Genomic DNA, 16,801 nt, shown 5'->3' on the forward strand with positions numbered 1-16,801 from the left:
ACATGATCCAGCCATCCCATTTCTGAAGCAGGATCTCAAAGAGATATTTGCACACACATGTTCATAGCAGCATTATTCACAATAGCCAAGAGGTGGGAGCAACCCTAAGTGCCCATCGACAGATGAATGGATAAACAAAATGTGATATATACACATACAATTGAATATTTATCCAGCTTTAAAAAGGAAGTCCTGTCACATGCTACAACATAGATGTACCTTGCTAAGTGAAATAAGACAGTCACAAAAAAAGACAGGTATTGTATGATTTCATTTATATGAGGTACCCAGAGGAGTCAGATTCATAGATACAGAACGTAGAATGGTGGTTGCCAGGGACTGGCAGGGGAGAAGAATGGGGAGTTATTGTTTAATAGGCATAGAGCTTCAGTTTTACAAGATGAAAATATTGGTTACACAATAATATGAATATACTTAAACTACTGAACTGCACCCTTGGGAGTGGTTACAATGGTAAATTTTATGTCACGTGTATTTTATCACCATTTAAAAAATGCTAAGCTGATCGCATCCCTGAGCCAGTAGCTTTGACAGAACGTGTGACAAAGTCCAGACAGTTTCTGTTTTGTCTCTGTCTTCACGCTTTCGCAGCGGTTAGCTTATCTAGTTATAGCGCTGCCAGGTGACAGGATGTTTTGATAGGAAAAGAAATGAAATCAAGCTGATTGATCTGTTTTCATGGCTCATTCCTGTAACATTGTATAGACGCAGCCTCGGGCAAGATTTTTCTATTAACTTGTCGATGAGGCCAGCAAAGCCACTTTTGTGGGTTTGTGAGGAAGAAAGAAAATGGGTTGATGGTTTACTTCGCCTCTGAACACCATTGAGATCAGCTAGATTCCCATCAGGACCACGGCCATCAAATCCTTCATCCCCTCCCTCACTCAAGCCCAGATGGTACTAAGAATCAACATCTGAATTCTAAGTTGCTGCCCTGGCCCAGACATTTCCTCAAATCAGAGTCAATCCCTAGAATTAAGAGACTGCTGGGTAATTTTATGGAGGAAAAAAAAGTTCCATTCATGATGTCATAAAGAATCAGTGTCAAGCAAATGAAAGACATTGAGTTCTGCTATTTCCATTGGTGAATTAAGCGTTGCACATTTGTTACCTTTCACTCTGCACGCGACAGTTACTTCAAAAGGAGCGCAGAAATACCCATCAGAAACAAAACTCGGAAGTTGCGATCACAAAGGAGGAACAGAGAAGGCTGCGTGTTCATTTAAGGGAGCAACGTGCTGCTTGTCATGTCTCGCTGCTTTGTCATAAAGGGAGGGGGTATTGATGGCATCTGTGGGAACAAGCAGAGCCTCAAGGAAAGCTTTGAGCAGCCTGTGCTTCTAGACCTTTGTTCTTCATTTCATACGTTAAGAGATTTCTGCTTCTTTTGGCAGTGGTTATGTTTTTCAGTTTTTCCAGTTGCTGCTTGGGTAAATGTTTGATTCACATACCTGCTATTCAAATATTCTGGGATTTTCAGGGAATAATATCTAGGTACTAATGGTTGATTTTTTCCCCCTAATACAGATTAATAACTCTCTTCTCCTATTTGTAGATTGTGGCTATTTGGCCATATTGGGTTTTTTTGTTTTGTTTTGTGGTATGCGGGCCTCTCACTGCTGCAGCCTCTCCCGCTGCGGAGCACAGGCTCCGGACGCGCAGACCCAGCGGCCATGGCTCACGGGCCCAGCCGCTCCGCGGCATGTGGGATCCTCCCGGACCGGGGCACAAACCCGCGCCCACCGCATCGGCAGGCGGACCCCCAACCGCTGCGCCACCAGGGAAGCCCGGCCATGTTGTTTTATCATTAGCTGGCGGATGCTTAGATAAAGAATAGCCAAACCCAGTCTGTTTCTGGGTGAAGCATCTTACCATGCAAGAGGAGAAGGTTGAGACAGAAATGAAAAACTGTGTTTGGTATGCAGAATAGGAAAGGATGTTTCTAAATTACTTGGACTTTCTCTTAGATTGGAAGGTTTTGTTATTTAATTATATGCAGTTACGCATTTCTTCTTCGTGAGCATTTCTGTTCTGCTTTGGTATAAAAGGCTTGATGTAGCTCAGTTTTTCAAGGACATAGCAAATCTGCACATTTCTTACCTTTATAATTCTCTCCATCGGAAATGACTGATGGGAAGTAACCGAGTGGATATTTACCTTCCAAAACATGGATGTTACTTAACATACGCATATTAAAGAAGAGAGTGAAATTATAAATTTCTGTGTGACTCTATATTTCCTTTGGCCAGTTTAACTTTTTCCTAAAGTACAGCGTGATCATAAAAACAATCGCACAACTTATTGAGTTTTATGCGTGAGGCAGGATGCTTTGTCTTCATTTGTGAAACCTCATTTGGTGACAATTAAGTCACTGCTAAACTTTAATAAGATGATTTAAGAAATGATCAGAGTTTACAGGCTACAAAATTTGGCCCAGAAAATAGCAAAAGGCATATCTTTCGTTCTTCTGTATATGCACTGTAGCCTATCTGTACGTGTTTGTTTATTTACGGATAGTCTCGATGAGTTGTCAGGCGACGGGCAGTATAATGTCATGCTTAAGTTTTCACACACTGGAATCACACGGCTTGGGTTCAAGTCCAATTTTGCACCTTGGGCAAGTTACTTAACATCTTGTTTATCTGAAAAATGGTGATAAGCCTCTGGAGTTGTTGTGAAACTTACAATAAAGTACTACGTGGAAAGCGCAGTAAGTAGTTCCGAATGCAGCGTGAGTGTTACCATGGCAACGGAAGGGAGAAATCAAGTCTTCACACAAAAATGTCCCTTTCAGACAAAATATTTGTCTGAGTAGACATTTGACGTAACTGTATATAGTTATGGTTTTTAAAATTTTTGTTCAAAATCATTAGTTGACTTTAATCTGACTAGATACTAAGAGCAAATAAATTCCCTCAGTCTAACACTGCTGTCTTTCTCTGTCTTATAAAGAATCAGAGAAGTAAGATTTTAAAGCCTAAACATCTTAACACCACCTTCTAAAGACTTCATTGCAGCAGAGTTGATTGGACCATTAGAGGAAAAACAAGCAGTGAAAGAGGCAAACCTAGTTCCATTAACTTGACAGCACAAAACCCTTTGAACAACGGCCCTATTATCTTTGGGGTAACAGGTGGTAGCTGGGCTATTAAGCTGTTCTGGGCAGGATTTCAGATTTCCTTCTTCAGTGCTTTGGGCGATACCTTTCTGTCATAAAGCATTCAGTAATAATTAGGTGTCTAGAATGAAATACAGTACAGCATTATGCTTCCTACATCTGGAAGAGAAAGTCACTTAACTAGCTCTAAATCAATGAATTTTCTTTTTTATTCCTGACCGGAGTGTTAGAGGTAGCAGAGAATATGATGGAAATGTGAATTGTAGCTTGGTACACAATCACAAAAAAAATTAGATGTTAGGACACACTTCCCTGCAAGTAAAAGAAGCAAACACCAAAACATCAAACCTTTATTTCTAACATAAATACTTTCATTACATTGCATTCTCTATCACCGTAGGGCCACCTGTTCCACATTTAATGAAATAAAGTCCCTTGTAATAGGTGATATATAGGTGAAAAGACAAAATGAAGGTTGTAAACAGGGCTTAACCTACATTACTTTTCAGATCTTAGTTTTATTAAATCATTGTTCTACCATGTTCCCATAAGAGGGGACCAATAAATGGAGAAGGAATTATTTCTACCATGTCTTGTAAATCTCCGAAGAGAAAACTGATAGTTATTCTGTTCGAATTTGGTCTGAAGTTTTCCTGTGCAGATTGGGGTAGAGAGAGAGAAGATGGAATCTGCCAATTGTAACATAAGCTTTCCTCGGTGCCCTCCCAAGAGTGTTGAGCCTGATCCTTGCAAAACTAATTCCCCGCAGTTGCTTCTTACATGCGACTTCAAGGATGGACTCCAAGAACAGTTCAACCTATTTTCAAAAATCAGAATACTTACTTCTGCAAAATTACTCACCTCGAAAACTTTCTGCCAGCTTTCTCCCCCTCAAACTTCAGGTCCCTCTTCTGCTGCCCAGATACCTGCAGGCATTAAGAGCAACCATTCTGTGCTCGTATCTGAACTATTTGAAGAAATGACCAGGAAAGAACTTGTGGCTTGTATTGCCTATGATCACCCTTTCTTTCATCAGCAAGAGTTGTCTGCTGGCCAACTGTATAATTTCATTCTGTGGTGGCTGAGTTTTTTACTCCCCTTCAGAGGCTAATACATCAGTGAAAAGAGAAGCAGAATTAGTAACGAGGTCCTTTGAATGCTTTTGCTTTGGAAAATAAAACATACATTGAGAAAATGCATTAAGCATCAATGTACAGTTTAACAGTTGGTTATAAAGTGCATATAACTGCTGCCACATCAAAAAAAAAGAAAAAGAAAAAATTGACAGTATCTGGGAGCCCCTTAACGTGCCTCTGTGATTGCAATTTCCCTCCCCACCAAAGGTGGCCGCTGTCCTGATTTTTTATTGTCATCATATCCTTTTCTTTGTAGTTTTAAAGTTTAGAGAGATGCCTCTCTAAACCATATATTTAGTTTTGCCAGTTTTGAACTTTATATAAATGGAATCACGGTGTGTGTGTTCTTTTGTCTTGCTCTTTTCACTCAGCATTACTTGTAAGATTCATTCATTTTGTGCGTTTACATTTTATTCTGAGAATTTTCAAACATGAGAGAATTGTATAATGATATCATTGCACAGTTTAATTGTAGAGTTATATAGCCATCACCTAACAGTTACTAAGATGTGGCCATATTCATTGCTTTTTTTTTTTTTTCTGAAGTGTTTTGAAGTAAATGACAGACATCTCTAATCATTCATCTCTAAAAACTCAAGAAAATGTCCTCTGTAACCCCAATTCCATTATCATAGGTAGCAAAACTAATAGTAATTCCCTAAAATATCGTCTAATACCCAGTTCATATTCATATTTTCCCAACTGACCCCCAAATGCTTTGATAGCTAGTTTGTTCAAACCAGGATCCAATCAAGATCCATGAAAAAGGTGCTTTTAACAGCACAACTTAAGCTTGAAATGAGTCTGTGATCCTTTTTCTCATACACTTCATCAGTGGATAAGGCTCCTGTGGGACCTGACTGCAGGCATTTCTCCCACAGTAAGAGGGAAATAAATCGCCTTGTCTATGCTAATGACATGTCCAACTCTCATGCTCTCTGACTCCAGAGGAAATTATACTGTCTGCATTACTGTCAGAAAGAAGTACCTAATACCAATTATGTCAAAACCCAGATTGTTGTTTTGGACAGATACTCTGAAGTATTGAGCTGATCAAGTTTAAGTCTAGTCTTTACTTATCTGGAGAATGGATGGGGGACTGCCCATCTGGGGAGGTCACTGGAATGCAGATGTCTACCAGCTGAAGTCTCTACTAGGACCACAGGAGGACTGGTAGATGGATGGCTGGTCACTTTGCTCCATTAGGATCTTTTTGGATCTTTCAGTCATGCCTTTGCTCATTTAATATTGCAGGACTTTAGGTTTTCTGTTGTGTTTGATTCAAACATTGACCAGAAAGCTCCTTATGAAAGATCTTGGCCCCCCTGTGTCCCTGCTGAGTTAGAAAAGCTGACCTCCCTGGTTCCTTTTTACAACAGAACAACCACATTTGCTTCCTGCAACCTGGAATTTAGATCATCGTTTCGCAGAAGATTTTCCTCGGAATGAAAGACCCATGGTACTCCATGAAAGGGTCATACTGTCAAATGAATTTGGGAGAAACACTGGGTTAAACTGAGTTAAACTGGTTTCTTTAGGTCCTCTCCTGCTAACGAACACTGTGATTCTCCAGTGGTACATGGCATTTCCCAAAACTATTGTCCTCCAACCCTTTCCTCAGAGCATCTCTGGGGGTTACTATTCTGCAGAACAGACTGTGGAAAGTGCTGATCTAGATGACTTGGATGTAATCACAAACAACAGTAAATAAACAATCTCATCTCCTACCTCATGGGCCGGGAAGAGTTTATGTAAGCTAGCTACTCAGTGTTGCACGAGTACGTTGGGTAGGTTACCATGTTAGAGATGAGGAACCTTATTCATGCACCCCATCCACTTGGACCGTCGCTGGAGTTCACGCTGTAACCATGTGAATCAGGATCTATGCTTATTATGTGATGAGGACAATTACACCTTAGATTCAATCTTTTAGATGAAATTTCCACATGGTTTAGATTTTTAGAGGAGAAAATAGTTCTAAACTGGTCAATCTCTCTGGTTTTTAAAAAAATTTTTATTAAAGTGTAGTTGATTTCAATGTGTTAATTTCTGCTGTACAGCAAAGTGATTCTGTTTATATATATATATTCTTTATATATTCTTTTCCATTATGGTTTATCCCAAGATATTGAATATAGTTCTCTGTGCTATACAGTTGGACGTTGTTCAGTCTTTCTGATTTTGAGGCTCACTCGGCCTTAATTGCCAAATATGTTAAAAGCGATTTTTCATTTTGAATTAGTAATTCAATAAGCTTTCTTTGGATAATCAAGTAATCAAAAACCTTCTTGCCTAGTGATCCTACATTTAGCAAAATGTTTAGATATTCATAGGACCCCTCAACATCATCTGTTGGTAAAAGTCGGTGCTCATACAGATTGCTTCTAGATTAACAGAACTTCTTGAATGTGTTCATCATACCATTCTGTCTGAAACTAGACGTTTAAAATTGCATTCTTTTCTACTTCTTTCTTCAACACAGCATTTAGATTGACAGCCTTGTTGCTTTTCTCCTGTTTCCTTATGAAATAGAAGATCAACTGGTATTTGTCATCTGATCTTTTGAAATGGATGACCTCTGGACTTACCCCTTCCTCCAAATCCTTGCTCTCCTTTCCCCTCTTTTATATATTGTATGTATACATTTAATTTTTTTTTTTTTTGCGGTACACGGGCCTTTCACTGTTGTGGCCTCTCCCATTGCAGAGCACAGGCTCTGAACGCGCAGGCCCAGCGGCCACGGCTCACGGGCCTAGCAGCTGCGCGGCATGTGGGATCTTCCTGGACCGGGGCACGAACCCGTGTCCCCTGCATCAGCAGGCGGACTCTCAACCACTGCACCACCAGGGAAGCCCGTTTACATTTAATTTTGAAAGAGAGTCTCTTCATCTTAAGGAAAATGGATGCATTTTCTCTGGAGATAGTGTAAATGTGGGTTGGTTGTTTCATGTTGGGTCCTTCGAGGATGTAGTTGCATCATATTAATAATTTTCCGTATTGATGATGTCAGCTGGGAAGTGGAGGTAGGTTCCAGGTTCTGGAGGGTCTCTCCATTTGCTACTTGTAGATCTCTAGCATAAATTCACTTTCACTGGAGTTGTCAAATTTTAAAGGGATAAAAGCTACAGATTTTACTTGCAAGTTGACTATTCTAACCACTGAAAACATAAGACTCTGCAGTAAGCTACTGCAGGTTTCATCATTTCTCCATTGTTTTCCCCCCTTCAAACTTCTATCCCATACAGAATGTAATTTGAAGGCAGTTGAGCCGAGAATTCAACAGAGATAGATTATCCTAGAGAAAAATATGAACAACTCCCTGCTCTGGTACTCTGAGAACCAGATGACTGAAAAAGCATCAATATTATTTTTATTCCCCATTTCCTCATTTTATGAAATACAAGAGTTTCTTTCTTCCATCAGTATGGGGAGCACAGCGAAAATACCCTGCCCAGTAAGCCTAGTGATATATTTTAGAAAAATTCGTTTACCTGTTCACATGGGTGCCTGAACAGGCATATTCACAGTAGCAATATTTGTAGGCCAAAAATGCAAAGCAACTTAAATTTTCTTCAGCTGCAGATGGTGAAATAAGTTCTGGCGCTTATATCCCATGTCATGGTATGTGGTACTCAAAAAGAATGAGGTCCTTCTGTATGTACTGATGGGAAGATCTCTAAAACATATTTATAAATGAGAGGAGAAAAAAGAGTTTTAAAAACTGTATTTATATAGTTTTAAAAACTGTATTTATATAGTGTGGGTGTGTGTGGGAAAGAGGGAGAGAGAGAGAGGGAGGAAGGAAAAGAGAGAATGAAAATATCAAAGAAGGGCAGTAGTGAGACTTGATGAGTTGGGTCTATGGAAGGAGGGACAATGAAAAAGGAGTTTGTTTTCTGTTTCTTGAATTATTTACAGTGAAAATGTTTCATGTATTTTTATAAATAAAAAAATTAAAGAATACGTGTATGTGAGCACATGAAAAAAATAAAAAGAGAATGTCCTAGTTATTTTTAACAAAGTCATCCATCGCAGGCGTTCACTAAGCAGAACAAGCCCGTCCAAGGTGCCTGTTTTAAATTCACTGATGTTAAAGAAGCATAGGATTCCGTGGCTTAGCACGTACCATGTGGATAGGGAGACTGAAGAAAAAATAATTAGGGGGAGGTGATGGGGAACGGGCTTTTAGTAAATACGGCATCTACTGCAGTGGTGGCTCAAAAGAGGTTTACGGTAGTGATTAGAACTGCGGTCACTCCATTACCAGAGTTAGTCTCTGTGCTTTGGTGGAATTTGCTGCTGAGGATCGGTCCTTCACCAGACTTTCTGTGACTAAAGCACTCGCTCAAATGTAAACAGACTTCAGAGCAATAGGATGGAACATAAAGCTGTGAAAACCAAAACCCTCATTAGTTTTTCCCTTTGTTTACAAACCAGTGCAAGAATAGGTGTGTTTTAAAATGTAGGCTTTAGTATTATGCAGGTATGGTGAAGCCCACAGGTCAAGAGACAATTGCCATTGAAAAGAGAGTCTGTTACATTCACAGATCCCGAAGAGAACGGGTCATGCCAGGCCATGGAGAGCCACGTGGAGAAGCCCCAGGGTTGTTCAGGAAGCAGAAAGGGAGGAGAACGTGGGCAAGAGCCTTTATTGCGGTTTCCACAGGAAGGAATGTGCGGGACAGGGTTAGCAGGTGTGCCTGGCTAGGGTGAATCATTTTAGTGGCTCTGGGGCATAAGGACTGTCTCTAGTTGTCTGGTACCTGGCCCTGGGGTGATGAGGGCAGGAGAACCTTGGCCTGTAGTGCAAGGACTCCGTAAAGGAGATGATTGAAGATAGGGGCTCTGGAGTGGTGGCTTTGCATATGAAAGGCAGGCTCCTAGGCAAGTCACTTACTATCTGTAGGAATCTGTTAGCCCTGGGAGGGGCCGTCTGTCTCTAGGATCAGCATGGCTCCTAGATGTCAACGTATCAGAAGTACGAAAAATAAAAAGGCACGGTCAATAGATGGTGATAAAATGCAAGAATACCTGTGCCAGCAGCCGCATAGCACAGGGAGATTAGCTCGGTGCTTTGTGACCACCTAGAGGGGTGGGAGGGAGACACAAGAGGGTGGAGATACGGGGATATATGTATATGTAGGGCTGATTCACTTTGTTATAAAGCAGAAACACACCATTGTAACGCAATTATACTCCAATAAAGATATTAAAAAGGCCTTTCAAGGTTTTCTGCATGGTTTTTATATGAACATTTTGTTTAATGACAAGCTTTGAGAGCCTTCCTTGGACATGCCAACCTTTTAATATCATTTTGGGGGGCCATTTGGGGCCATTTTTGGTACAGTAATTGAGAAGTACTTCTCGCACTCATTTCAGGAGAGAAGGAGGGGTATGTGAAGCTTTTTAAGATGTGTTTGGACCTACTCAACTAATTCTTTGTCTTTGTTTGCCTCTAAAAGCCAGCCAGTCATTTTTAGCCTTTTCCTCTTCGGGCTGTCTCACAAGCTGGCGTAGAATTTTAGACCGGGTGTCCCTGCAGTAGCCTTGCACATTTGCTGGTTTATGCAATTTGGTTTTGATGTTTCAGTCACCACAGGCCCATCCCAAAAGCCTATTACAGGGCTTCCCTGGTGGCGCAGTGGTTGAGAGTCCGCCTGTCGATGCAGGGGACACGGGTTCGTGCCCCGGTCCAGGAAGATCCCACATGCTGCGGAGTGGCTGGGCCCGTGAGCCGTGGCCGCTGAGCCTGCGCGTCCAGAGCCTGTGCTCCACAATGGGAGAGGCCACAACAGTGAGAGGCCCACGTACCGCAAAAAAAAAAAAAAAAAAGAGCCTATTACAGTGTTCTGCACCTCCTACCGCCTGGAGATTTGGTTCTTTTCTAAAGATCCAAGGAGTTGCGTTGTTGTGCTCTGAGCTGTATTTTCATTTTGGGGGGAAACCAGCTTCCTGCTTTTTTTGTTTTGTTTCTATTCTGTTAGAGGTTAAAATAATTGTTTTTAGAAAGTTACTTTTGTATGCTACGTATCTAATCCTTGTATTTTACTGTTGTCCTCTTGCTGACGGTGGCCTAAAGTTTAATTTAATCGTCTGCTTAGATTTACTATTTTTGTTTTTAACTCATGTTTTTGCCCTGGTGGTCACTATTTTTTTTTTTCATAACAGCTTGATTGAGGTATAATTTACACAACATAAAATTAATGCTTTGGACGAGTACAGCTCAGTGATTTTAGTAAAACTGAAGAGTCGTGCAACAATCACTACGTTCCAGTTTCATAACCAAAACGTTTACACCAGCACATGCCCATGTGTGGTCACTCAGATTTTATTTGCCCTGTGCTTTAATAACTGAATAATATTGGAGTGATCCTTATATAGTAGATTTTCTTATTTTAAATCAAGTCCTTACTGACTTTATTTTTTTATATAAAAATGTTACCTACTTGTGTGCTTTTTGCCACAAGTTTAACGAAGTAGCTTTTCAGTTTTATTTTCCTTTTAAGAGATAAATGATGTTGTTCTGTTAACTTCCATTTCCCATCTCCCAGAGACCAACATCCCCCAGTTAATCAGCTCCCTGTCACACCTCGGTATGCTCTTACCTGATTTATTCCTCCTATCCTTTGGACAGATGCAGTACACGTTATACCTTCTCTTCCCCGATGCATTGTTCCTCATCTTCTGACTTCCTTAACTTTTCATAGTCTCTTCTCTTCTCTTCTTTTTTTGTCTTTGTTTTACCCAAAGCCAGAATTATCGGAGAGGGAGGATCGGACCTAGCCTTGGTCGGTGAAAGGGAAACCGTTATATTTTCTTTCTCCCCACATGGAATCCTCTTCCCCCGGGGGGTTTATGGCTTAGTAGTAGCCCAGGGCAGGTGATTTGAGTTGTCCTCCTGCCCCAAGAGCCCATTTTACTTCACTCCCTCGGGCAGTGGGTGAGCTTGTCTTTGACCCCAGTTAAACTTAGCTGGAACTTTGGAGGAACTGCTGAAAATAAGATTAGCAGAGAGGCATCACGTATACCTTGTTAAGAGAGAGAGTGAAGAGTGCCTTAGAAGGAAGAAGCTCCTGAACCAAAGTGTAATTATGTTATTTTACTGTGATGCTCAGCCCCAGATAAACTAGTAATAAAATTGCCTTCTATTTTTAAAAACTTATTCCCTTGAAGTATAGTTGGTTTACAGTGTGTTAATTTCTGCTGTACAGCAAAGTGATTCAGTTATACGTATATATATTCTTTTTCATATTCTTCTCCATTATGGTTTATCACAGGATATTGAATATAGTATCCTGTGCAATAGGACCTTGTTGTTTATTCTTGCCTTCTATTTTTAAAGCGGTATACATTAGATTATATTTAGAGCCTATATACATAATAACAATCTCCATAATAAAGTGGTATTGTGGAGGCAAAAAAAAACCCCACAGGCTTCAAAGTCTCTTTCTGCTCTTCTACTTACTGCTCTGTGACCCTGAGCAAGTTAATTTTGCTGGGCCTCAGGTGCCACATCTGTATAATGGGAAGAATAACACTTCGCAGGACTGTGGTGAAGATTAAATTAAATGACATGACATCCACCCTTCTCACAATGATCTGTGTATCCTCTCTGGGCACAGGGTTCTGCACAGGAAATGGACAAAGCCAAGGTATAAATAAGCCACCTCTTCCCGGAATGTCAGTTAAAGGTGGAAATTGGTGTGCATGTGGGAGAGGGTGGAGGGGGGGTACTTTCTTATTTAAATAAGAGCAGATATATTTTGTGAGCTCCACCTTCGTTCTTAAGGAAAAACTCAATACATTAAAGAAATGGCATGCTTGGGACAGGCAACTTCAGTCATACCCTTGGAGCCCCTGGCCTTACTCCTTTACCATTAGGAGTAATCACATGGAAAAGTTTGAGAAACACTGCCACGTACAGGACAGTCTCATCATCCCTGTTTCATGATGTATCCCACTACATTTCCCGAGCACATACCTGATAGCTCCTTCTGGGTGTTGATGACATTGAGCTCACCATCCTCCCTCCATGCCTGATTCTCCTTCTGTGTCCCCTACCGTAGTAATTGACACCACTGTCCATTTAGTTACTCAAGTCAAGAACCAAGGAGTCCTTGTTGACCCCTCTCTCCCCCGCACACCCCATGGCCAATCCTTACCTTCGGGTCGTGGCAGCATTGCCACCTTCACGTGTCTTGAGTGTGTCCCTTGTCTCTGTCTTCAGCATCTTAGGGTAGCTGCCATCGTCTTCTGCCCAGACTTCTGTAATCACCTGGTAACTGGCCTCCCTCCAACCCATCCTCCACACTAAAATGGGCGTTGGTCTTTCAGATACTTAAATCTGATCACTTCTTCCCATTTCCCTTCGAATAACATGGTCAATAAGGCCTTTGCATGGCCCAGGCCCCCTGCCCCTTTGGCCACATCTTAAAGCATCATTCTACACCTGGTGCTGGTGGTACAGTCATACCAGATTGCTTTCTGCTTGTCCACGGCACCCTGATTCCTCCGTCAGGAGCCGTTGCCAAGCTTGCTCTATCTGGAGTGTTTCTGTCAGCTCCTACCCAACTGCCCTGGGCTAAGATAAGGTATATTTATCTTTCAAACTCAGCTCTGGGGTTTCTTCCTCAGAAAAGCCTTTTCTAACTCCCCAGTGGAGGAGGTTATTTATCATATGCTCTGATGGAACCATGTCTTCTTCTTTTTTAAAAAAAAATTATTTTATTTATTTTATTTTTGGCTGCATTAGGTCTTTGTTGCTGCATGCGGGCTTTCTCTAGTTGCGGTGAGTGGAGGCTACTCTTCCTTGCGGTGCGTGGGCTTCTTATTGCGGTGGCTTCTCTTGTTGCGGAGCACGCGCTCTAGGCGTGCAGGCGTCAGTACTTGTGGCGCACGGGCTCAGTAGTTGTGGCTTGTGGGCTCTAGAGCACAGGCTCAGTAGTTGTGGTGCATGGGCTTAGTTGCTCCACGGCATGTGGGATCTTCCCCGACCAGGGCTTGAACCCATGTCCCCTGCATTGGCAGGCGGATTCTTAACCACTGTGCCACCAGGGAAGCCCCAAGGAACCATGTCTTCTTTTATGAGGCCCATCTCAATTTGCAGTCACACATTAGGCGATATCATCATTTGATGACTGAATCACACATTAGTCTATAATCCCTGTGAGGGAGGGGCTGTCCCTTTGGTCACCATCATCTCCAGTCCCTGACAGAGTAGCTTTGCACTCCAGGCAGCTGGTCCTCAGTTGTTGAATGAGTGCGGAGAGACAGCTGAGGTCCGGATACCTAAGTGGTTGGCCTGACAGTGACCGTATTCTGCTGATACTTGAGATCTCGGACCTCTGCGTCTAGGGCTCTGTCCGCCTCGCTGCAGATCCTTCCCTGAGTGCCGTGGGTCAGGTTCATCCTCTTTACTCCACGGATTTGAAAAGCCCCTGGGAATCCTCATTTTGTTGAAGAGAAATCTGTTCATTTACATGGTTCAGTACAGGATGGCAAAGCACCTGTTTATTCACCCAAAAGATCGCTAACAAACTTTTTACTTAAAAACCCCCGCTTCATCTTGCCTGTTCCGTCTTTCCCACCATGCTGCTGAGCAAATCTTTTTTAAAATCAGGCAGAACTTTCTAACCGAGCTGCACACACCTCTCTTCCCCTTCCCCGGGCATCCCTCTTCTGCACGAGAACCCCGTCTGCCCTCTTCCCACCATATCTTGCTATTTGGGTTGGGACATAAAACTCCTTCACCTCCCAAAACGAACACCGCTCCATTGATTCTCCCACTCACCTTTAACCCTTGCCCTTCCGTACAACCTTCCTGCCCTCACGTCTGTGGGTAAATCGTGGTGGCTGGGGTGGGGGCACCAGTGTCTTCCCAGACTGGCACAGTGACTTGATTAAGGGCACACAGCTAGTGGGTAACGTAGTTGCAATCACAATTCTTGTTTCCTTGCTTTCTTTCTAGTTCTTACTCCTATTCTTTGCATGAAATTCTATTGAGGGGTGTGTGTGTGTATGTGTAATCTGCATCTAAATTTGTGTGCATAAAATTGTTTCCTTATTTTATAACTGGTATTTTCCCCCCCTGAATAATTGTGTATCCAAAGGATATAAAGAATCTCAAGTTGACAAAAGTGATTGCTGTCACCTCTCCCCTCCTCCATTCCGTGTTTACTGAAATGTCAGCTGCTGGAATAGCTTTCTTTCCTCTACAGGTTCTGCTGGTTTCCCCTTCCCTACCTGGGGCCACAGGCCTGCCCTTTCGTGCTGCCCTCACTTCCCCACTCTGGGGCTCTGTTTCCACTTGCCTTGCCCTCCATCATACCCACTGATCGGAGAGGAAGCGCTCCCTCTTCCCCCCTGCAGCTCCCACCTGCCCGAACGGTTGGCTCAGGTGAATGGCTGGTCAAGTGGAAGTGTGTTTGGGAACTGAACAGTCCGTTCCTTGTTTGGAGCCAAGAGAGGAGAGCAGTGGGTGGGTGTCGCATGGAGGTCTCCCACCGCCCCCTAGGCTCTCCTCGGGAACCTGGGTGCCAATCCAGGGAGCTTTTTAGGAGATATTTTCAAATGACTTTTAAAATAGTTGGGAAGCAACAAAATCCTCAATGAGACATGATCTGTATGCACTAGGTAATTAAAAAAGAAATCCCACCTGTGAGGAAAGGCCACACTCAGGAAGATGTGTGATGCAGAGGTTAAGCTGAGGGCAGAGGTAGTGTTTTCTGGCTTTGAATCCTGGATGCTCTTCTCAGTATGACTCTGATAGGTTGTTGAGCTGCTCTATGGTACAGTTTCCTCAACCATATATCACGGTTAAATAAAATGAGATTAAAAGTGCCTACCTCATAGGTAATTTGATTGTCTTGATGATTAAATAATTGGATTAAAATGCTGATCATAGTATCAAAACGTATTAACTGGTATCATTAGCTTACATTAGTAAAGTATAACTTACGGAAGCTTTCCCATATATGACATTTCAATACATCTTAAAATACGATGCTTTTTAGAAACGTCTTTGTTACCTACTCACCCCTGCTTCTCTGTGTTTTGCTCGCAGCCCTGGAAAGGAAAATATCGATGAGGCAAAGCAGAGAGGAGCTAATAAAACGAGGGGTCTTGAAGGAAATCTATGATAAAGGTAAGGGGACCACTCCAGTCTCCATGAGCCAGAAAAAAGCCGTGCATGGAATCTGTGTGCATATTTCTTGGAGTTGGATTCCGTTTTCTGTATCACTTTATCAGAGTTTGAACCTTTAAAACTCCAGACACTTCTGGAGAGATCAGAGGATGTAGCAGACAGCGCTGAAGTGATTGCTATTATAGAGGGAACGAAAGCTCCCTTTTTCTCAGCACTGGAATCAAACCATAGGATGCTGAGACAAACGATGTGGCCCAAGGAATGGTGTCAGTACTGGTGGTGAGCCTGTTGGTGTCTGAACACACACAGCTGGGGTGAATTTAATTGCTCAGGCTCTTTCAGGCACTAGGGGTTCCCAGGACAAAGGTTAAAAATCCACAAGCACCTAGAATTTCTCTAACAGATTTTTTGGGGCCGTCCATCTCCCAACAATAGGAGAAATCAAAGTGGAGAAAATTATATATAATTTTATATAAATGTACACATGTTTCAAATGATAATATTTCCAGTGATTACAAATGCACTGTGAATGTGTCCAAAAGTGTCTGCTGGTGAACTTATCCCGTGTCTTTTGCTGATTGAACTACTGCCTTTAAATACGAAGGTATGCAGTGGTTTACCCATTAACTATTCTTCACTCCCCTCCCCTTCCTCTCACCATCCTTCATTTAAGGCTTTAAGAGAAATGATGAACTGTTATTCCAGTCTTGTTACAGTCATCAGTAATAATTGTCTGTTCTAGATCTTATTATTTGAGGCCAGTATTATTTGTTGGGCCAGATTATTAAATCACATGTTCCGCTTTAAAGGTCCACCCTGATCATCAACGTGATCCTGTAATTCTGACCGTGCAGTCAGTTTTCCATGTTTTTGTAGGTCTTCTACATGCCTAGTTTGTGTTCTGATACAGAAAGGCAGGCTGTGTTTCTAACTTGGGCGCTTCTGTCTGATTCCACTGTCTTCAGTGAGTTGGTCCTTATTCCTCTGGTGGTACAGTTCACCCCATGCATTCCTGCCATGGAGCCTCCTGACGGCACTTTGGAAGTATTTTTTCTTAGCACACGTTGCCACCCTGAAACGCTGCAAGTAGGAGGTGGCGCTGCTCTCGCCCTAGTGGCAGGGGATGCAGCAGGTAGGGTGTGACGCTGTGCTGTTTCAAACCGCCTTTGTTCATTAGCAGAGCCTCCTGGCCCCAAGGCATCCCTCCGGCGAGTCACATCGTCCTTCTACTTCTGGGCGAGACATACCAAGATACAGTTTCTTTGGTTGATTAAGCTCTCCAGAGAAAAAGAATGCATCATTTTGTCACTTTTCTCCAATGTCTTATTTCTGTACAGGCCCCCCAAACCCTCCCTTATACTGACCTTAAGTTTCCATGTTTCA

The 16,801-nt window shown here is 42.3% G+C and overlaps 1 protein-coding gene across 1 annotated transcript in view; it reads left to right on the forward strand.

The window, feature by feature from the left end:
• The window catches only part of PHACTR1 (phosphatase and actin regulator 1), a 253,885-nt gene that overhangs the window by 126,436 nt on the left and 110,648 nt on the right, over nt 1-16,801 (forward strand). Inside the window, exon 3 of the mRNA XM_027128382.1 lies at nt 15,338-15,418. Coding sequence (XP_026984183.1) covers nt 15,338-15,418 — 81 coding nt within the window. The remainder of the gene's footprint in view (nt 1-15,337; nt 15,419-16,801) is intronic.

This window comes from Aethalodelphis obliquidens, unplaced genomic scaffold (genome assembly GCF_003676395.1).
Source record: "Aethalodelphis obliquidens isolate GAN/ISIS:26980383/991018 unplaced genomic scaffold, ASM367639v1 scaffold34, whole genome shotgun sequence".
Taxonomy (NCBI): domain Eukaryota; kingdom Metazoa; phylum Chordata; class Mammalia; order Artiodactyla; family Delphinidae; genus Aethalodelphis; species Aethalodelphis obliquidens.